This window comes from Amblyomma americanum, chromosome 11 (genome assembly GCF_052857255.1).
Source record: "Amblyomma americanum isolate KBUSLIRL-KWMA chromosome 11, ASM5285725v1, whole genome shotgun sequence".
Taxonomy (NCBI): domain Eukaryota; kingdom Metazoa; phylum Arthropoda; class Arachnida; order Ixodida; family Ixodidae; genus Amblyomma; species Amblyomma americanum.
Window position 1 is genome coordinate 74,676,138 of NC_135507.1, and position 22,245 is coordinate 74,698,382.

At 51.8% G+C, this 22,245-nt stretch overlaps 1 protein-coding gene across 1 annotated transcript; it reads left to right on the forward strand.

The window, feature by feature from the left end:
• Positions 1-10: 10 nt before the first annotated feature.
• Positions 11-20,579, forward strand: LOC144109703 (uncharacterized). The gene is made up of 6 exons (XM_077642501.1): positions 11-445; positions 9,152-9,411; positions 9,487-9,885; positions 10,537-10,813; positions 16,749-17,023; positions 19,390-20,579. Exons 1-6 carry the CDS (start codon positions 11-13, stop codon positions 19,781-19,783), a joined length of 2,040 nt encoding a protein of 679 aa, XP_077498627.1. The 3' UTR covers positions 19,784-20,579.
• Positions 20,580-22,245: the final 1,666 nt, after the last annotated feature.

Consider the following 22,245-nt stretch of genomic DNA (forward strand, 5'->3'; position numbering starts at 1 on the left):
GACGCGAACAATGTCACCGCAGGCGCTCTTCATAAGCCAGCCGCCGGTGGTGGCCATCTTCGGCGTGGTCGTCCTGGTAGCGGTGCTTGTCGCGTCCCTCTTCCTGCTGGTACTCTTCACCCGGCCGAAAGTCTCTCAGTGGCACGACACCATGCGCGTGTGTCATACCAAGCGGTGCCTCGAGTACGCACGCCGTCTTCGAAATACGCTGAACACCTCGCTCAACCCGTGCGAGAGCTTCACGCGTTTCGTGTGCGACGGCTGGCGGCGCCGCAATCGGCTCTCCGTGCGCGAGGAGGCTTTTCTCGGAGTGGTGCGTAAGCTGTCGTCCCTGCTGCTCTCGGTGCCCGTGCCCTCCAGGGGTCAGACGTCGCTGCAGAGGGCAGCCGCCTTCTACCGCAGCTGCGACGACGTGCTTCAGGGCAGAGCCGACGAGCTGAGAAAGGTGAGCTGCTTGCATGGACGAGGCTTTCTTGGGCGGACGAGATTTGGTCCTCATCATCATTACCGTCAGCCTGACTACGCCCACTGCAGGCCAAAGGCCTCTGCGATGTGCCTCCAGTTAATCCTGTCCTTTGCCAGCGGCGGTCAGCGTATCCCCGCAAACAACTTAATCTCATTCGCCAACCTAACTTTCTGCTGCAAACTACTACGCTTGCCTTCCCTTGCAATCTGGGCGTAGAGCGATGCAAGAGGTGCGCAGCAACGCTGGTCATACATAGTTTCTTTTGTTTCAGGGGAATATTCCGAACGTGCACGACACCATTACTCAATTAGATGCGCGCTCCCTACCCGAGTACCGCAGACTAGACATAGAGTACATTTATTTCTCTTCTATTGGTCCATTATACTCTCAACACGAGTACGCCTACATAGGAGTAAAAAGGTAGTGTGATGACCCCCATAATGCGCAGGTCCACACGGGACGGAGAGGCAAAGAGACACCGTATGGCTCAGTTTAAACAAACAGGTATATTCAATAATTACACATGATGAAGATTATACATCAGAGGCTGGGGCGTCCGAGCTTACGTGCCGACGACTTCATGGGGGCGATGGAGTGGCTCCGGAGTTGGGCTCGAGCGGTTGCTGGCAGAAGCTGCACGCCGACGGGCTTCGGCGCTGAAGGCCCTCTTGGCGAACGATGTCGTCCTGAGCGTGCTTGCAGTAGAATTTCAATAGTCGTCCGTTTCTTCGAGGATGGTTCACAAACCCTTCCTCCAGTGTCGCCCGGCCCGGAAGATGAACAGGAGGCGAGCTTGTAGATGATGACAGCAGAGCACAATTTTACACCATACATATACAGAGAGCCAAACTGGAAAAAGCAGAACTGAATCTACAAAAGAACAAACTTTGCACCACTTCACTCATCGACCGGGCAGGCCAGTGCCTAAGCTGCATCACATCACATGCCAAGCATGGAGCCCCAGCTCAGACTGAACTGCATCCGTTTACATGCGCTTTTAAGCACTTGATTAACAAAGGACTAAGGGCGGTCATTTCCAGTGGCCCGCCCAAAGCATCAATTCTCCAATCCAAAATAACATGCGAGATGGGGACCACCCCTTGGGCTGGGCTTAGCCTCGACCCCAGAGTCTGTTAACAATACAAACTAAATAAACAACAAAAACGCCACCACTCTCTCTCAAGTGAGAGTATACACAGGCTCTCTCTTCGGAGCTAATTCACTAGCGCCTGTCTTTCCACATTCTTGGCGAGTACTGCCTGTCCGCCATGACAGGTGTCCGTCGCGGCCCTTCTGGGAAGCTGTGGGTGCCTTCCCGGCGATAGCCCACGACAAAGGGGGGGAGGGAAAGAATGTCGTCTTCGCGGTTTCGCATAGCGTCGGCTGTGGTACGGCGCGCTCTGGCCCGCTGACAGCTCCCCTGTCCTGGAATGCAACCGGAAATTGGGGAGGACAAAGCCTGTTTCCCCGGGGCGGCGGCGGGACCGGTTTTTCCGGTCGTCACTCAAAGAGCATGGCTGGGCAATTGATGATGCCGCTGTCACGGTTCCCCGTCTACGCCGCGCCGTCGAACGTGGATCCTCGTATCACACACGGAATGTCACACTCGCTCACCCTCCAGAAGAATGTTCTCCGAACATTTGAGTCCACGCAGCTCCCCTTGTCTTTCTGAATCGCCTCGCACAGTGCGTCCGACAAAACACTTTTCGCTGCACTCAACACCACTGCACAACACCATATGCCTCCGCTGTCAATACTGGCGTCTCCAGGGGCAGCACTGATCTTCTTTTACAGATAAACATGAAACTCAGCACCCAAGCCTCTCCTTTCTAGTCCAAACTGGACGAAAATAAATTTACCACAGTTACAAAGGAGCTCCCACTTCTAGCACGATCACGGCACAGACAAAAATATAGATAACGAAAGGAAGTAGGGCAGGTTCTGCATGCGCTCCGCATGCTCTCCTGTGCAGGTGTTGCTTAATGACAGAAAGGTTTAACTACCAACTCCGATAACTTAACACATAAGGACATAGCAATGTTATGAGCTGCGGCATTACACAATTCTAACCAGTTCACAACTCCGCTCTGTTTACGCCATCAGTCCGACTTAGCTTTCCGATTTCGCAGCGGATATCGGCCTTCATGAGTCATACTAAGTAAGTCTGTGCCCCTTTGTCTGCTTTGGGACTCGCGAGGGCTCGTGGCAGGAGCCTCTCCTGGCGTTATCTGCGCGGCAACCTCGCGCGCTTCTTCTTCTAGCAATGCATGAAGTAAATCCGGTGGCATTCCGGCCGTCACCTCTGGCGCCTGCCGAACAAATGCAGGAGAGGGCGTTTCTTGCGAACTATCTGCGCGCTCCGCTTCACTTCTGTCCCCATCAAAATCCGCGCTTTCCCTTTCCTCATTTCGTGAATACTGAACCGGTGCCGACTTGAGGCGATTTGCGTGTATCCTTATCAAACGCCGGTTCACGTCTCGGACTCTGAAGTTTACCGGAGAAAGCTTCTCGACAACCTCGCACGGTCCTCTCCACTTCGTCTGGAACTTACGAGCTAGCCCAATCTGCCTTTGGCAGTTTTCAATGTACACGCTGTCCCCCACATCAAACGGCGCGTCTCTAGCACTGCGATCGTGCACCTCCTTCCTGCGCTTTGCCGCTTTCTTTAAGGACTCCTTTGCGATGTCCCTCGCCACTTGCAAGCGCGATTCTAGCTCAACCTTATAGTCGTCCAGTGAAGCGTATGGGACACGACGGGGGCCCTCTGGCACTTCACTAGGCTGGTCCGGGTCTCGGCCGTAGAGAAGAAAGAATGGCGATTCGCCCGTGCTCTCGTGTGCTGCGGAATTGTAGGCAAACATTGCATACGGGAGCCACAAGTCCCAGTCCCGCTGGTCGCGCGAAACAAAATGCGACAGGAACCCGGCCACGGTTTGGTTCAGTCGCTCCACCGCGCCGTTGCAAGCCGGATGGTACGGTGTTGTCTGCTTCTTAGCGATCTTAAGCAGCTCGCAAACTCTCCTCATTAGCTGCGACACGAAGTTCGTTCCCCGATCTGTCAAGAGTTGCCTCGGGGGTCCATGTCGGAGCACGATCTGTTCGACAAATGCTCTTGCAACCGTGTCTGCCTTCTGATCTGGGAGTGCTACCGCTTCCGCGTATTTTGAAAGGTGATCGACAAATACTAAAATGTACTTGTTTCCGGAAGTGGTCGTGGGCAAGGGGCCCATTATGTCCATACCTGTCCGCTCGAAGGGAGCCGAAACCTCAGGGAACGGCTGAATTGGAGCTGGTCTTCGTCCCTTGGGTGTTTTTCTTTCGAGACAGGAATGACACTTCGCACAGTAGTCTCTAACATCCTGTCGCATGCCACTCCAAAAGTACAAACGCTCCACACGCCTGCGTGTCTTCGCTACGCCAAAATGACCGGCGCATGGCGCATCGTGAAACGCGCGAAGAACCCTTTCTGTCCACGACCGAGGTATGACGACTCTCTCCCAAGCGGTTTTCTCTAATCTCCCTTTCCTGGTTGGCCTCGTGCGCCGACACAGGGTGCCGTCTTTGTCAATGAAATAACCTAGCTGTTCGGGGTGAGACGGTGCGCCCTCTAAGCTTTCGATTATTCGCTTCAGGTCAGGATCTTTGCACTGCTCTGTGCGTAATTCGGCGGGGTCGACTACGGGGACAAACTCATCTATAGCTGCCACGGCAGCTGTGCGGCTGAGTGCATCAGCATTCAGATGTGTCTTTCCTGACTTGTGCTCAACTTCAAAGTAGTATTCCTGCAGGTGTAGATTCCATCTAGCGAGTCGCGAGCTAGGGTCCCTGACACTCATCACCCATTTCAGAGGATGGCAGTCTGTGACTAGCTTGAATTTGCGGCCGTAAAGGTAGCATCTGAAGTGCTTTACTGCCCAGACTACGGCGAGGCACTCCCTTTCCGTAGCTCCGTACTTTTGCTCTGTGGGGCTCAGCTGTCGGCTAGCAAAAGCAACGGGATGTTCTTTGCCCTCGATAACCTGAGATAGCACGGCACCAACTGCGAACTTTGACGCATCTGTGGCCATAACGAAGGGCAAACTAAAATCCGGGTGGCGCAACAGCGGTGCACTCATTAGCTTCCTTTTCAGGGCCCCAAAAGCATTCTCCGCGTTTTCGTCCCAGCGAAAGGCGACATTTTTGGCTGTTAAGGCGGTGAGCGGCTTAGCGAGCTTGGCGAACTCCTCTATGTGCCTTCGGTAGTAACCGATCAGGCCGAGAAACTGCCGGACCTGGCGGACGCTAGTCGGGGATGGAAAATCCGAGACACACCTTAGTTTCTCAGGGTCCGGTCGCACGCCGTCAGCTGAAACAACGTGCCCGAGGTATTTCACCTCGTTTTTGAGGAATTGGCACTTAGAGGGCTTCAGCTTGAGACCCGCTGCTCTTAGTCGCACCAAAACCTGCTCAATATCGCGCAAATGGTTATCAAAACTGTCACTGTATATGATAATGTCATCCATATACACGAAGCACAGCCTTCCCAGAAGACCTGCCAGGATAACATCAGCGGTTCTCTGCCAGACAGCAGGGCTGTTGGCCAGACCCATCGGCATTCTTTTCCATTCATAGTGCCCTGAGGGCGTGTTGAATGCCGTTTTCTCGGCATCTGCCGGATCCATTGCTATCTGCCAGAATCCCGCCGCCATGTCCACTACCGTGAAGTACCTGGCAGAGCCCAGCTGAGAAAGCGTCTCCTGTATATTGGGGATGGGGTATGGATCGATGCGAGTTACGGCATTTAGTTTGCGGTAGTCCACTACCAATCGATACGAGCCATCTGGCTTTTCCACCAATAGTGCTGGTGCTCCCCAGGGTGACTTTGAGTGTTCGACAATGCCGCGATCAATCAGGTCCTGCACCTGCCGCTCCATCTCCTCACGTTGGGAGTAAGGAATCCTGTACGCACGCTGGTAAACGGGCGATGAAGTGCCGGTTTCTATCCTGTGCTTTATAACGCCACAGCAGCCCAAATCCAGGTTGGACGCGGCGAATACCTCCGAGTAGTCGTTCAGCAAACCAGCCAGAGCCTCCCTCTCCCTGGAATTTACGTGAGAAAGATCGAACGACACCTTTGGAGCAGCCGAAGGACTAGCATGCTCTACAGTTGCGAGTACCGTATCGGTGGGCTCACGTTGCTCTATCGCAGAGGTGAAGAAAGCCAATGTTTTGTTCTTGGGAAGGCTCAGTGGCTGCTGGCTACAGTTAACCACGCGTAGGGGCACTCTGTGGGCGTCATTAACTGTCACGAGGCACGCGGCTGCCTTCAGGCCATTGCTGAGAGAGTCGACCGGCTCAAGCACTCCCACGGCGCCGCTCTCTACATCTGAAGGCACAAACGCGTACAAAATGTGCTCCGACCAAGGAAGGACGACCGCCTCCTCGACCAGCCGGACGGCAACCCGCGAATATACCTTCTCCAATGATCCCACTGTTTGACGGGTGTCAATATCGGTAATGCGAATCTCAGCCCCTCTCCTGTTCAAAAACGGAACTTTTGAGCCGCCCGCATTAACCTCTTCCTCAGAGAATGAGACTACTACCTTTCCTTTTCTCAAAAAATCCTGCCCTAATATACCTGACACTCCGTTTGGCAGAGACACCGTGTCCGGGCATACGTAGCAGGGGTGCTCCAATGCAATTCCGCCGAGAGAGAAGTGTAACCGGTAGAGTCCACTTATGCCAAGAGGATCCCCCGTTATGCCTACAAATTTGGTTGCCATACCACCAGACGCTTCCAACACCTCGCGGTCCCCCTTCCTTCGAAGCGTGTTAAAACTGCTCTCCTTAAGCAATGTCACCTTTGACCCCGTATCTATCAACAATTCCATACAACAACCATTTAACTTGCAACGCACAACAGGGCATGCCTCGTCGGCCACACAAACTACCACCACCTCATCATCTACTGCTCCCTCCCCACGCTCCTCAGGCTGGGGAGGACTAACTAGTTTTTTGACTCGGTATCTGGAGCCCCGCTGTAGGCTTGCTTAGGGCGTGTCTCGCCTGCTTCTCTTTGTGGCTCCCCACGGCGCACGTTTTGGCAGAACCTGGCGATGTGTCCGCGACCCTGGCAAGCGAAGCATACGATTTCTTCAAAATCTCGCATACCGCGCCTGTAGCTTTGTGGCGGTCTCCGGTTTCCAGCGAATGGGCGCTGTTGAGCGCGCGCTTCAACCTGGCATTCTACCTGCTGAGATAGCAGCTGTTCTAAGCGATCTAACCGCTCTGTCAAGAGAGCAACCTCAGGGTTGAGCACCGCTCTCTCTATGACGCGTACTCTCGCTGCGGCTGTCGTTAACGCCTCATTTTGTTCCTCATCCAATGCGGCCTCCACGGCTTGGTCGAAATTGCTCGGCTTGCGCGAGAGCACGAACCGGCGCACGGGGTCTTGCAGACCAGCCACGAACAAAGCGGTCATTTCCTCTTTAAGTATATCCTCCGCGTATTTCTTCTTAAGCTGGTCTCCTTCCTCCTCCCTGCTTAACGTATCGCGCGCTAATCGCTGAAGCCGCGACGCAAACGTTCGCACGTCCTCCCCTACCATCTGTCCGGCGTCACGGAACCTTTGTACTCGCACGTGACGTGGTTCAGTGTCAAAATGCTCAAACGCGAGCTTCTTAAATTCCGCAAATGATTTTGTGGATTTTACTTTTTCGTCTCGCCATGCAAAATCATGAGCAGCTCCTGCCATCTTACACCTCGCCATTCCCAGCATTTGAGCATCGGACCATCCCCCCATTTTCCCAATCTCTTCTAGCATGGAAAAGAAATCGCAGATTGGAACCCCTGTCTTATCTCCCGTAAACGTCGGAATGACGCTTCCTAATGCCAGCATGCTTTCTCCGAGCGACGGCTGTGGAGTGGGAGCTCCCTCAGATACAGTCATTTTTTTTTTCAAGCCCTCCAGTGCCTCAAGCCTCTCAAATGGGGGTAAAAGTCCCACAATCAGTCCCGTGATTCCCTTTTGATTACAATTTTGAAGTCATGAATGTCACAGCATTCAGAGGACATTTGCTTTTGAGACCCCACTTCTGACACCAGTGTGATGACCCCCATAATGCGCAGGTCCACACGGGACGGAGAGGCAAAGAGACACCGTATGGCTCAGTTTAAACAAACAGGTATATTCAATAATTACACATGATGAAGATTATACATCAGAGGCTGGGGCGTCCGAGCTTACGCGCCGACGACTTCATGGGGGCGATGGAGTGGCTCCGGAGTTGGGCTCGAGCGGTTGCTGGCAGAAGCTGCACGCCGACGGGCTTCGGCGCTGAAGGCCCTCTTGGCGAACGATGTCGTCCTGAGCGTGCTTGCAGTAGAATTTCAATAGTCGTCCGTTTCTTCGAGGATGGTTCACAAACCCTTCCTCCAGTGTCGCCCGGCCCGGAAGATGAACAGGAGGCGAGCTTGTAGATGATGACAGCAGAGCACAATTTTACACCATACATATACAGAGAGCCAAACTGGAAAAAGCAGAACTGAATCTACAAAAGAACAAACTTTGCACCACTTCACTCATCGACCGGGCAGGCCAGTGCCTAAGCAGCATCACATCACATGCCAAGCATGGAGCCCCAGCTCAGACTGAACTGCATCCGTTTACATGCGCTTTTAAGCACTTGATTAACAAAGGACTAAGGGCGGTCATTTCCAGTGGCCCGCCCAAAGCATCAATTCTCCAATCCAAAATAACATGCGAGATGGGGACCACCCCTTGGGCTGGGCTTAGCCTCGACCCCAGAGTCTGTTAACAATACAAACTAAATAAACAACAAAAACGCCACCACTCTCTCTCAAGTGAGAGTATACACAGGCTCTCTCTTCGGAGCTAATTCACTAGCGCCTGTCTTTCCACATTCTTGGCGAGTACTGCCTGTCCGCCATGACAGGTGTCCGTCGCGGCCCTTCTGGGAAGCTGTGGGTGCCTTCCCGGCGATAGCCCACGACAAAGGGGGGGAGGGAAAGAATGTCGTCTTCGCGGTTTCGCATAGCGTCGGCTGTGGTACGGCGCGCTCTGGCCCGCTGACAGCTCCCCTGTCCTGGAATGCAACCGGAAATTGGGGAGGACAAAGCCTGTTTCCCCGGGGCGGCGGCGGGACCGGTTTTTCCGGTCGTCACTCAAAGAGCATGGCTGGGCAATTGATGATGCCGCTGTCACGGTTCCCCGTCTACGCCGCGCCGTCGAACGTGGATCCTCGTATCACACACGGAATGTCACAGTAGTAAGCTGTCCTCAAGCACACTACCTTTCATAAAATTGAGGGCTCTAGAAGACAGCTTACTCCCCCTTTACTCCTTTCTGTTTAGAGGGTAGTATTTTTATCCCGAAATCTTGAGGTGTCGTGTAGTTTTGTGAAGATAATGAATTTCCTTGTTCGTTGCTCCTTCATTATACAAAAACCTCGCGTGGCTATAACTAGCTGGAGTCTGCTCATGGCTATATTTTACCTTTCTCCTTTGGTGTTGATTAGTCTACGTCAAGGTTTAGCCGCCCCAGAAGAGTTTTATATACTTCCCTTCCGTCCGCCTTTTGAGACTGCCGTAAGCATGCCAGTGAGGTGATTCACAAGCCAAACATCATTCGAGCTTTTCAAACCGCACTTTTAAGGGAGATCCTTCCCGTTATCAACGCAATCTCAGGTCAAGAGAGCCCTGTTGGACGCGGGCATTATGTGGCCCCGCCTGCCCAAGGACTCCAACAGGTCGGACCTGCTTAGCACATGGTTTCACGCGTCCATCAGGCTGCACTGGAGTCCACTGCTCCACGTCATGCTGCAACAGGACCAGAACGTCACCACGGTTGCACTGGAGCCGCTGAGTGATTTTGAACGCATTCTCCTCAAGCACAAGGGCTTGGAGGGCAGTGACCGCGAAGCGAAGGTGTACTTTGAGGAGCTCAGGTAAGCGACTTGCTGGGAAAACTTTTGTGAATGGAAGCTGTTTTGGCACGTCTGATGGCCGCATATTCTACGCAGGCGGGAGTTTCTAGCTAACCGTGAACACGATAACGGGAAGAAAGACAACACCACCGTGACCTTCACAAACACGAAACAGCTCGTCGAAACCCAGCTAAATCCGCTGGGAGATGCTTTCGAGAGCACGCAACTATTTGACAGGGGTCTGGACACTGCATTCATGTTCCGAATGGTGCCAGGGCTCACGAAGCAACGCTGGCTTCAGGAGGTGGACTACTACTTGGGAAACTCAGAGCGAGACGTCGCCTTCGTGTCGGAGAAACCAAGATTCGTGCGGGCGTTCATGGGTCTTTGGAGGCTACACGGGGAGGACCAGATGCACCTTTTCTTCTCCTGGTGCATCGTGCAGACGGCGGCGCTCTTCGCCAACCAGAAGCTACTGCTCAACTTCCACACCAGGTGAGGGGACGGGCCGTCGAGCCTAGCGTAAACTGAAAGTTATCATTCGTTCCCCCTAAGATAGACGTTTGACATCCACTCATTGCGGGAAAAACGTGACGCTGCTGAATAAAATTCTTCGGCTAGCTAACCTCAATTATTCGTTGCGGCGTCTTTGCGGAGAAAAAAAACACTGTTAGAGCAGCAGCTTGATCGTTCCAAGTTAGCCTCAAGTGATCACCTTCAAATCTCGTTAGACTGTATCGTGCTGTCTCGGCATCCGTTCGGATGGATGATGCTTATAACCTGAAGTTTAAATAAGGGCAGACTGAAAGAAAACGTGTTCAAAGACTTAGCTATTGTGTCAATCAGAGAGACTTGTCAAATTTTTGTTTTTCACATCCATACATAGGACTCTATTGACAGGAAGCCGAAAGTAGTGCTGCTTGACAGGGAATTGTGTGCCTTATATATTTCATACACATACTTACAAATGATTTACAATAACAGCAATCAAAATTGGTAGGTTAATCATTACCTTAGAGTGGTAAGAAAGGAATGTATGAGCACAGCCATGGACAAAAGTTTGCCGGATGCAGACTCACGGAATAAAAGTGCGTTCTACTTCGTACACTGCCGCTAATTTTCGGCGTGCGCATGATTTTGACGCAGTAAAATGAGAGCTGAACTGTACCACGGCGCCCTCTGCCTGAGCAAGGTTTACCTGCTGAGCGGCAGAGAGGTCTTCGGCGCATACTACGATGAAGTCCTCTCTGGCAGCGCTAAGCGCAGCGCGCAGCTTCTGGTCGTGGACACCCGCAAGGTCTTCGCTGCCCGTCTCGAGCATTGGCGACTGTGGGACCCTCTCCGCATAGTCGTCCAGGACTGGAACAGCTCTGACGTCGTCCTTGGGTACTTCGACCCGCGCTTCGACCAGCGGTCGCTCAAGGTTAGACGGGAGGGAGATAATGTTCAAAATTTTTTCTCACCTTCCAGCAAAGGGGGTAGATTGAAGGATTATTCTCGAGCGCTTTTTAAATTTGACTTTGGAACGTTCAAGGCACTGAATGAGGTCGCTTATACAGAGGGGCCTAAAGAGGCCGTGGTCATTCTTTGCCGTTGGATTTAATTTTAGTTCTTTGTTATACCTTGGGCGGATAACATTTTGAATGGGTTTACCGGAATCGTTAACGCCAGCGTGCAATGCAATATAATGGATTTGGGTGCATTCACCTTTGCGTTCCTCCAGGGATCTTCTTTTAGGACACCGGGCCTCTATGACGTCCCTACTTCATCCTCATCCAATACAAATAGCCCTTTAATGTGCATTCGAGGCTCGACTACGAGCGTGGTGATGAACGGTTCTTTAGTGCCGTGTTCATTCGTGGCTGCAAGGAGCCCGACAGTGCCTCGAAATCCAGGACCCTCGTAGCTTCCGCTGCCGTACGAACAACTTGGAGGACAAAGATCGCCGACATCTTTTACACACGAGATAAGCAGCGCCACCGCATTGGGGCTTGCTGAAAAACCACTAAGCGCTGAGCCAGGAGGGAGATAGAGGTGGAAACGGAACGGTGTTGTCGTTAGCGGTTCAACATAATGGCGTGCGAGCTATTTCGGCGGAGTACTTGATACCTCGTATTGTGAATGATCTATTTAATATTATGGTTGCATGGTGTTTAACGCGCCAATGCGGCTCAGGCTATGAAGGACGCCATAGTGGAAGGCTCCGGGTAATTTCGACCGCCTGGATTTATTTAACGGTCAATGACATCGAACACTACATGGGCCTCTACCATTTCGTCACCATCGAAATGGCCGTCATGGCTGGGATCGAACCCGCGTCCTCCGGGTCAGCACCCGAGCACCATAACTACTGAGCCACCGCGGCAGCGCTTTGGGAAAGAAGAGTGGCGTTGAGACCTAAAACATCGCCGCCGGTAGGCTTCTTTACAACCTTCCTGTTAACTTTGCGGCGCTTCAACTGAAGGTGGGGTGACAGAAATGCTGCCAACGTCCTCGACGAAGCGCAGCTCCTTTAACCCAGAAGTCTGACTATTGCAATGTTTTTCATTAATGATATATGATTGCACCTCCCTCTGTAATACATAAAGAAAACAGAGTGCTTGCAATGGAAGGCTACGGATGGCCCCATGAGGTAATGCAGTGTACTTCAAGACAAGATACATATTGTCACGTTGGCGTTGGCATAGAGTCGGCAACGGCGTTAAGCGACCGAGAGTCAGTAGCGGCGTAGCCCTGGACGAGAGCGCTTCCTCAACACTTCGCTCTCTTCCTGGTCGGCGCGTTCGTCTTCCCGAGCGGTGGCGTCATTAGCCCCCTCCTCCGAAAGCATCTTGCCGATGCTGCAAAGAAAGCAGGGGGTCTCGAGAAGAGCTAGGGTGGTGTGCTTGCGTAGTAGGGCTTCAGGCGAACTACGAGGACCACCTTGGGCCGTTGGTGGCGTCTAGATTGTTGACTCTCTTGAGGAACGACTTCATAATTGAGGGCTCCAAGGCGTCGCACAATTCGGTAAGGACCTAGTAGCGGCGCAAGAGCTTTTCACTCAGTCCGCGTCGTCGGATTGGAGACCAAACGCACACAAGGTCACCTGGGTGGTATTCCACATGCCGCCTCCGTAGGTGGTAGCGTTGTGTGTCCTGGCCCTGTTGGCCCTGAATTCGAACTCCTGCGAGTTGGCGGGCAGCTTCGGCGCGTTGTAAGAAAGACGCCACGTCGTCATTTGGATGATCGTCGACATGAGGCAGCATAGCATCGAGTGTTGTCTTGACCTGACGTCCATAAACTAGGCCAAATGGTGCCATGTTGGTTGTTTCCTGCACGGCTTTATTGTATGCGAACGTGACGTAGGGTAGGACGTCGTCCCAGGTTTTATGTTCTACGTCCACGTACATTGAAAGCAAGTCCGTAAGCGTCTTGTTTAGGCGGTCCGTCAGTCTGTTAGCTTGGGGATGATAAGAAGTCGTTCGACGGTGACTGGTGTGACTGAAAATTAGAATATGGTGCAGGAGCTAAGAGCAAAAGGCAGCCCCTCTGTCCGTAATTAAAACTTGTGGAGCACCATGACGAAAGACGATTTGAGTAACAAAGAACTGGGCTACTTAGGTGGCGGTGCTACTTTGAAGAGATGCTGTCTCCGCATAACGTGTGAGATAATCAGCGGCTACTATTATTCACCTTTTTGCGGAGTCTGATGCCGGAAAGGGCCCGAGCAAGTCCATGCCGACTTGTTGAAACACTTGCGAAGGCGGCTCAATTGGCTTGAGGAATCCGGCTGGCTTCACGGGCGGAACTTTGCGGCGCTGGCAATCCCGGCAAGTGCGGACGTAATGCGCAACGTCAGGGCCCAGGCGAGACCAGTAGTACTTGTCTTGAATCCTAGCTTGTGCTCTAGTAACACCAAGGTGGCCGGAAGCTGGTTCGTCATGGCAGGCGTGAAGAATTTCGTCGCGTAGGTTCACAGGGACGACCAGCAAGTATTTCTTACTGTTCGCGGCGAAATTCTTCTTGAAGAGAACACCGTTTCGTATGCAGAGAGACGACAAAGCTCGACTGTAGGCTTTAGGAACTCCCCTGCTGGTACCTTTAAGATAACGAATGATGTCGTGGAGTTCGGGGTCGGCGCGTTGATGCTCGGCGAAATCGTTGGCATGTATTGCATTCAAGAAGCACTACGAACGTTGTCAGAAATGTTTGGCCTTGCACGGTTACTCGCGACGTGCATGTTCCCGTTGGCGTGATCAAATGGCCCCCTGCAGTACGCATCTGTGGGCCGTCCCAAGCGGTTGTGACCTTTTTCAGTGCCGCCGCAAATTTTCCCCTGAGCACAGAATAATCGGCGCCAGTATCCACCAGCGCGGTTACACCGGCGCCATCGACCGAAATCTCTAAGTCGGCTGCTGCTAGCTTCTTACTTTGGGGATGTCGAGGCATTCGGTCTCGGCTGCAGTGCGTCGAAGGAGTCCGGCATTGAGGAAAGGCGTCGTGGCCACGGAGGGGTACGTGAGGACATCGGCTTGTCTTGAGGCACTTTGATGAGTCGTCGGTACGGCTAGGGCATTCGGCGTTGTGTGTGAACTGGAACTGTCTTGCAGCTATGGAGGATCTTGCACATTTTGTCGTTGAGCAGCCGCACCTCTAGAGGCTGCAGCATCTAGTTTCCCCTACGGGAACTCCGAGACTGGTCTCGTCCTGGAGAACTGTAGCGACGAGGAGATGGTGATCGAGAGAAGCGACGCTGTGCTGAGCCCGCTTGCGAGATGTAGTCCGCGATCTCCTGCGGTCGTTCTCCACATGTCAGACGAGGACAACCGAAGGGGAATCCTCGAAGACCCATCTCCTTGTATGAGCAGCGGCGCCAAACATGTCCAGCCTCACCGCAATGGTAGCACAGCGGCTGATTGTCTGGTGTTCTCCAGATATCCGTTCTGCATCGTCCTAGGCGCTGTGGAGAATTCGGCTGGAGAGGTTGACTCCGCATAGCGGCGGAGGCAGGTGCATCGTAACGTGGGTTCGGCTGGGACGGAATAAAACGACGTGTGGCGGCGGCGTAGCTGAGATCAGGGTGCTGCGGCTGTACCGGGTCTAGGAGAGGTAGTGGTGTGCTCGTGCTTAAACCTTGTTGCACCTCCTCGCGAACGACATCAGCAATTGTGGCAACCTGAGGCTGTACCTTAGCCGGAAAGAGCTTTGCAAGTTATTCGCGCACAATGGATCGAATTATCTCACGTAGAGATTCTGCCGAGTTCATCGTACCTCCCTCCACAGTGGCCGTGTGCATCGATGCTGTTGGGCGGTAGTACTGTCAGGTCCTCATATCAAGAGATTTCCCGATGGAGCTCGCCTCCTTTATGAAGTCAGTTACAGTCACTGGAGGACTTCGAACCAGGCCGGCGAACAGATGCTCCTTAACCCCTTTCATCAAGAAGCTTACCTTCCTCTCCTCCGACATGCTTGGGTCCGCACGTCGGAAGAGTCGCTTCATTTCTTCGACGTACACCGCCACATTCTCGTTGGGGAGTTGATGTCGGGCACGCAAAAGCAGGTCAGCCTTCTCCTTGCGTAATGTGCTGTCCTTGAACACTTGGAGAAACTCGGATTTGAACGTATCCCACGTTCGAAGGCCAGATTCATTGTTGATAAACCAGGTCCTCGCGTAGTCTTCGAGGGCGAAATAAACATGACGAATCTTGCAGTCAGCGCCCCAGCCATTGTAGATGGCCACCCGATCGTACTGGTCCAACCAGTCTTCGGCGTCCTCGTGGGGTTGGCCGTGGAAATGCGGTGGCTGACGCTGGTGGTGGAGCAGGACAGGCGGAACTGTAGCAGGGTTGGTATTCATTGTGGGAGCCCTTCGGGGTAGATTAGAAGGGAGTAGTCCAAATTCGGGAGATAGGCCTTGCAATCGGCGACTGCAGTGGTGGACTGGCGTGTCTACCTTAGGTATTTCTCCGGGACTTGAACTGCGGTTTGAAGGGGGCGTACGGTATATGAACAACGTACCCAGCACCTCCAACAGATGTCACGTTGGCGTTGGCGTAGAGTCAGCAACGGCGTTAAGCGACCGAGAGTCAGTAGCAGCGTTGCCCTGGACGAGAGCGCTTCCTCAACACTTCGTTCTCTTCTTGATCGGCGCGTTCGTCTTCCCGAGCGCTGGCGCCAATATAGCAAGGAGACAGGTGGGCGGATGGTACTAGGAAGTGTCTAGGGATAAACTGTCTAGCTAGTGTAAAGTGAATTGTAGGTGGATGGCAAATAATAATAATAATAATAATAATAATAATAATAATAATAATAATAATAATAATAATAATAATAATAATAATAATAATAATAATAATAATAATAATAATAATAATAATAATAATAATAATAATAATAATAATAATTGGTTTTGGGGGGGAAAGGAAATGGCGCAGTATCTGTCTCATATATCGTTGGACGCCTGAACCGCGCCGTAAGGGAAGGGTAAACGAGGGAGTGAAAGAAGAAAGGAAGAGAGAGGTGCCGTAGTGGAGGGCTCCGGAATAATTTCGACCACCTGGGGATCTTTAACGTGCACTGACATCGCACAGCACACGGGCGCCTTAGCGTTTTTCCTCCATAAAAACGCAGCCGCCGCGGTCGGGTTCGAACCCGGGAACTCCGGATCAGTAGTCGAGCGCCCTAACCACTGAGCCACCGCGGCATGGGGATGGCAAATGCATCTCCCAAACAGAGGACACATTTTGTGGTGACTATAATTCCTCTTTATGCTCTCCTTTAGAGCCTGAAAAAAACACTGCTGAGAATATTTTCCTCAGTATAACGTGTTGTCGGGCTAGTTGTCGGACTGGACTCTGCTTGAACGATCGTGCACGGGAACATGGGTTATCGCTAACAACGAGGGAGGGATCTAATTTGGCTCAGCATTGCCTTTCCCGCAGTGATTGTCGGCCACGGCTGAATGAGATTAGAGTTTTGGGCTAGAGTCGCGATTCAAACGCACGTGAAGATATGGAAGCCTATGTCATAAAGAGGAGATGCATGTATCACTGATTCTTCGATTGTACTGTTCAATAGGAAGGTAGCCTTCCCCGATAAGACGACGAAGTCCTGGCCTTGGTGTGCTACTGATTGTCACATGCTGTACCCTTTCGCTGCGCATGATCAAAGTGTGTTCTTTCTCTATCAAATATATGATGTGTCCGTTGAATAAAATCAGCTGTAAGTTTGCGCTCGTCCCGTACCCTGTCTTGTGCGCGTGTGTGTTTCGCGCCAGTACCATGTCTGAAATATTTTCCTCGCCTCCTAGCACTAGACATAGTCCTATTTTAGTAGTGAACTAATTCCAACTCTGCGGCCTTTCTTTCTTCGCTATGCAGCCCAAGCAGGACGAGCCGACCTTCCCTGACATGAACACTTCGTTGGTGGACAACTGGCAGGCGGTCAACCTGGACCACGTGGACGCGAACGACCTCGCGGTCTCGGTGCGAATCGAGTTCGCCGACTGGTTCACTCTTCTTCCGGGCCGTGACTTGGCGCTGCTGCCGTATGCATTCTCCTTTCCCTCTCTGGACGAGAGCGCCACGCCGGCCATGAACCACGGAGGCCTTGGCTACCGCGTCGCCTCGGCACTTAGCCGACTGTTCACCGACAGGTAGCCGACTATGAAGCAACTCCGCAGAATCGCGTGCTCAAAATGAATCGCGAAGTGAAAGCTCATATTCCTTTCTGCCCCAACATACCACTTTAGTGAATGTTTCACTTTGGTCAATCACGTCAAGCTGGTCATACTGCGCCAGGCGCAAATCCGACTCTCCTGCAGTCCAACCGCTCCGGCGCGGCACAACGGCTGTGCCTGGAAGCGCATGCGCAGACGTTCGCCGCGCCATCTGTATTAGATTCGCGAAGCAGCGCAGCCGCGGAGAGGGGGGAAGCGCTCTTTCGAACCGGCGGCTGCTGACGCACTCGGCGCTAAATAGAGACACAGCTCCAAGTTTCCACCAGTGCGGTCGGAGTGGACCGAAGCCGCCAATGCGTCGGCGGTGAAGCGCCGTTGGGCTGTAAATGGTATCGCTTTGACCGACGTGACGTCGCCGTGCCGGACGGGCGCGCACGTTACGTGCCTTGACCTTTCACTTTGTTGAGCCCTCTGGCGTGTGCTTGCAACGCAAGAATCGGCTATGCTTGTAACGCTTCACACCTACTTGCTAAGGTAACAACAGCACAGAAGACGTCCCCTGATACTACCAAGAGATGCCGTATTAATAGGCTCATGAATGCAAGTTGAAATTAATCATCTCGATAAGAAATGTCACGTGCAGAAAACAGCTTCTCTTCCTGCTCGCTGTTTGTCAGCTCTCTCTCGCCGCCTCTTCCGTCCATTTCTTTCTTCCGTTTGAAGTATAGTTTCACCTCCCCAAGGACACTGGCTTGGTGGCGGTGGTAAAAAACTTTTTTAAAGTTCTAAACGAGAGTTAGGGCGCCAGAACACCCCGCAGCATGGTCGGTATCCTTAGTCCGGGACACTGCACGACGAGGCCTCGTCTTGCGCCCGCTTTACCAGAGCCCGTTGGGGCTCCAGTGTAGAGCAGTTGAGGAGGACAGTCTCCCATGTCTCTCGGGTAGAGGTAGGGGAAGGTGACGATTCTCAGTACATGCTTACATCGTGTGAACGATATCGCAGCTCGCTCCACCTTTGTTATGACCAAAGTGTTTCATTGCGGCAGACAGGGAAGGTTTCCTGTCTGCAGGCGCCGCAGAGTTCGCTCCTCCGCTTTACTCAGTCCCTCGGCAAGGAACGTGTAGAGGCGTTGGCTGTCGCAATAATGAATTAAAATTTTGAGGAACCGCGAAAACGGATGATGAGGACCCCGGTGCGTAAGCGCTCGGGCTGCCGCATCAGCGATCTCATTGCCTCGTAGACCCTGGTGGCCTGGAAGGAGCCCAGGTTATGTTTGTCTTCGCCAAGGGAAAAATCACCTCTTGTCTCCCGGCATGCTGTCGCGCGAGGCCAGCGTTCCCCCATTATTTCTGCTTACCATTATTTGCACCGGGTTGAATATGGAATCAGATAGCTGCAGAAAAATCAGAGCCTGCAGAAAAAAAAACTAAAAAGCCATAAAAGTGGCTGATGAGGATTGCATTTTATGGTCAAAATGATTTCAACGGATCAAAATACGCATACTTTCAGTTGTTCATAATGCTGCGCAGCTGTTGGAGCAACGGCAAATATGTTTTAGGAGGTCTTTAAGGAAACAGCTGATGCTTTTCTTGGTTCTAAGTGGTGCATAAACGAAATGTATAAGAACGTCACTGTTAACTTTTTGAGGCAAAAGCCTTTCTTAGCTCATGAGTAGCTTGGGCGGCAGTTGTAGACAGATCTCGAGGCTGTCCACCAAGGTGTCCGCACGAACTGTCATTCATAATTTTACGGTACTTCATGACCATTGGATTTATGCGCAGATCGAACAAAGGCCGCCAGCGTATGAGACTGGTACGCCGCCAGAACACTTCGGCATTTGTAGCTGAATAAAGCCACGTGGGGTGAATGCACAGTGCTTAAAACGTTTTTCGAGATATATACTGAGGCCTGCATCAGTAATTATGAGCATGTTAATTATAGATGCGGCAATCAAGCGAGTACCAAATTTCCTCCGTTTCCGGTAAATTTCCTCCGTGCTTGGCGTGCAGTTGTAGCGCCATCATGCAGCATCTCCTGAGAACACCCCTCGCAATGTACGACGCTGGCCCAGCAGATGACGCAATTGGTTGACCACGCATTATCAAGGGACATTAACAGCACACAGCTTTCACATTTCCGCACGTAAGGAGACTAAAGTGCACGTCATTTTTTCTTTCAGCGCCTTTTCCAATCGTTCGTCAGTGAACTGGTCATGCTAGTAGGACAGTACAAGGCCAACGAGCTCAGCACACATTCCAAAAAATGTGCAAATGTGTGTAGTGCGTTCGCACATACGCAAAAAGAACTGCCTGATCGTACATTAGGCTATATAATTGCAGCTACATCATTTCGCCGGAAGCCGGGTTCTCCATCGGGAGGTCGCTGCAGTGCGCCGCGAACAGGAGTGGCGAACGCGGAAATCTCTACCCCGTGCTCCGTCAGCTTGAGCACGCGCTCGCCCTCGAGGTGTCGCTGCAAGCGTACAGACAACGCAGCGCCGCCTCGGAGGGGTACGACGAACTTCTCGAAGGGTTCGAGGGCTACAGCAGCGCCGCACTGTTCTTCATCGCAGCGTGCTACTCAACCTGCCTGGGCAGCGAGCGCGCGTTCCCTGAGGCCGGCGACGACGAGTGCGATGACATCTTTCGAAACGTCCAAGGGTTCTCTGACGCCATCGGCTGCGCGCCCGGTAGCCCAATGAACCCATTTGTCAAGTGCGGCATCTTGACGTGAATCTATGCATATAGAAGGGCGTCCGTCGCGTGGATGACGCCGCTTCTAACGAGGACTGACTGATATGCTGAATTTTATGCTCACATTACCTATTTTCGTTTTTTAATATTTTCGGATTACGCTGTACAAAATCACTGAGTGCGCTCTTCGCAAACTATAGTCACCATCGATAAGAACGTACAATGCAGATTTCCTCACTAAATTTGTTATACTACAAGTACTTTAGACTTACATGGCAGAAGTCTTTGTGCCAAAGTTAACAAAACAATCAAATCTCTATGTGTATAAGCTTGTTTCGCAGAGGTATTGCTATAGTTCTTGTTTTTTTAGTGTCATTACGTGCCTTGTCCATTCACCAGACAAAACCAAGTGTGTTACACGAGCATTCAACCATCTTCTGAGAAACATACTGAAATGTAGCGTTCGGCAGCGAATGCGCGCGTTGGACAACTCCCGGTTGCGAGAATGCAGAGTGACCACAAGTAACAAGCATTTTGGTTACTTTTTATTATTGCTGCCTCATGAAGGGTTGAAGTGTGTTGGATTTATTCAATGTTTATTCTCAATATTGTTAATCTCTCCGGCTGTTACAGCGGGAATCGGGTGCTGCATAAATTTTCCCTTTTTCATTCTCCTGTTTGCACAATTCCTACGCGTATTGAGAGAGATCGGGGATGTCTTAATGGACTGCATATGACCATAGTTAAGAAAATGTGACTTCCTGTTGCTTTTGGCAGGTTGACGATAAGAAGCATTTGGAAACGCTTTTGCAACCATACCGACTTCAGGTAATGGTCATCTGATCTGTGCACCGTACAGTGTTGCCTAAGTCATGGATTTCGCCCTTTGACTTCAGCGCTCAAAACATCTTGCACCGACTGTTTACGTACCATTGATATTAGGATGTACAGTTTGCTGATACCAACTTTGTTCCATATTTATTTCTGAACACTGGTATCTTTGTTCACTGTATCGCTCTCTACAAAAATGAAGAGAACTGTTGTTAATGCAGCGGCTTTTCTTTCATGGTATGAGGAATACCACCTGGCGATAACCAACCCCATTGCGGAATATTGCCCAGCATTATTTAGGTGCATCTCACACACTTCCCGATTCGGATAGTCCTCCCTCCACAATGCAGCCAATAAACTCTCCCTAAAGAGCAAGTAATCGCGTGACGTTTTATTCATGAACGCCTCCTCAATTGCGGCAGCGCAGTTAAGCTCTTTTGCCTGCTTATTGAACTGGAGTTGCCCTGATGTGGAAGGACATGCGTTGCCAGCTAAAAGGAAGTTTAGGTAAAATTGTGAAAGAGCATAACAAAACTACAATTTTAAACTGAGGTATATGACTCCTTAACTTTAAACTGATGCATGTGCTGAGCAGGTGTATCGTATTCGTCCCTTTTAGGATATTATCAGTAGTAAACCGAGGAACACATTTGAAGACATGGAGGTGTCTAGAGTGAGTGGCGAAACGTCTTTCTGGTATTTTGGCTCAGCTGCGAGAGGCCTATAGGACTCTCGGGTTCGGTTTTTGGACTTCGAGGATGTGTTCACATTTGGTGGATGTATAGCACCAAGATACTTGCTGCAGCGATGCCGTCTGGCCCTGTCTAATGCACGTGTTTTACTGCTGCATGATATTGTCACGGATCCAACGACTGAGACACGTGTCACCAGCAGCGTTCCCAGAAAAGGCCTCAGGGCGCGCATGCATATCTTCACCTCTTTGTCTTTTTTTGCTATCTGGGGCCACCTTGTGGCATTACTGCCCCGTCCCGAAAAAAAAAACTGAAAACCATCAGGGCGCTACGAGCTAACTTGAGAGGTTAACGGGACAAAAAAACAACTGCGGAAGTGCGGTCGGTTAGTGCGTGAAATAGGGCTTCATACGGAGTACGCGGAATGCTTCAGGCTGGGGTCGACGGCGCGCACTCTGCTCATATCCGTCGGGCAGAACTTCATAACTCACATCCATGACGCGACGCAACGCACTCTAGGGGCCAAAGTAGTGGCATATGAGATTCTCCGACAAGCCTGGGCTTCGGACAGCGGTCCACGTCCACACCCAGGTTGGTACTCGACGTGCCGGTGTCGCTGGTGATAGCGGCGTGCGGTTGTCCCCTGTTGCCGCCTGATGTGCATGCGGGCGAGTTGGCGCGTTTCCTCCTCGTGTTGGACGAATTCATCGCCGTGTGGCGCGATCGCCCGGTCGCCGGTAGCGCACGGAAACATGGCATCCAACACTGTGTGCACATCACGCACGTAAACGAGGCGAAATGGCGTAAAGTGTGTTGTTTCTTGTACGCCCGTTTTGTACGCGAAAGCCACGTATACGGGAGGATCTCGTACCAACTCTTATGATGTAGGTGTGCGTACATTGCGAGCATATCCGCTGTGGTTTTGTTGAGTCGCTTGGTGAGCCCATTTGACTGCGGTTGGTAGGCAGTAGTATTGCGA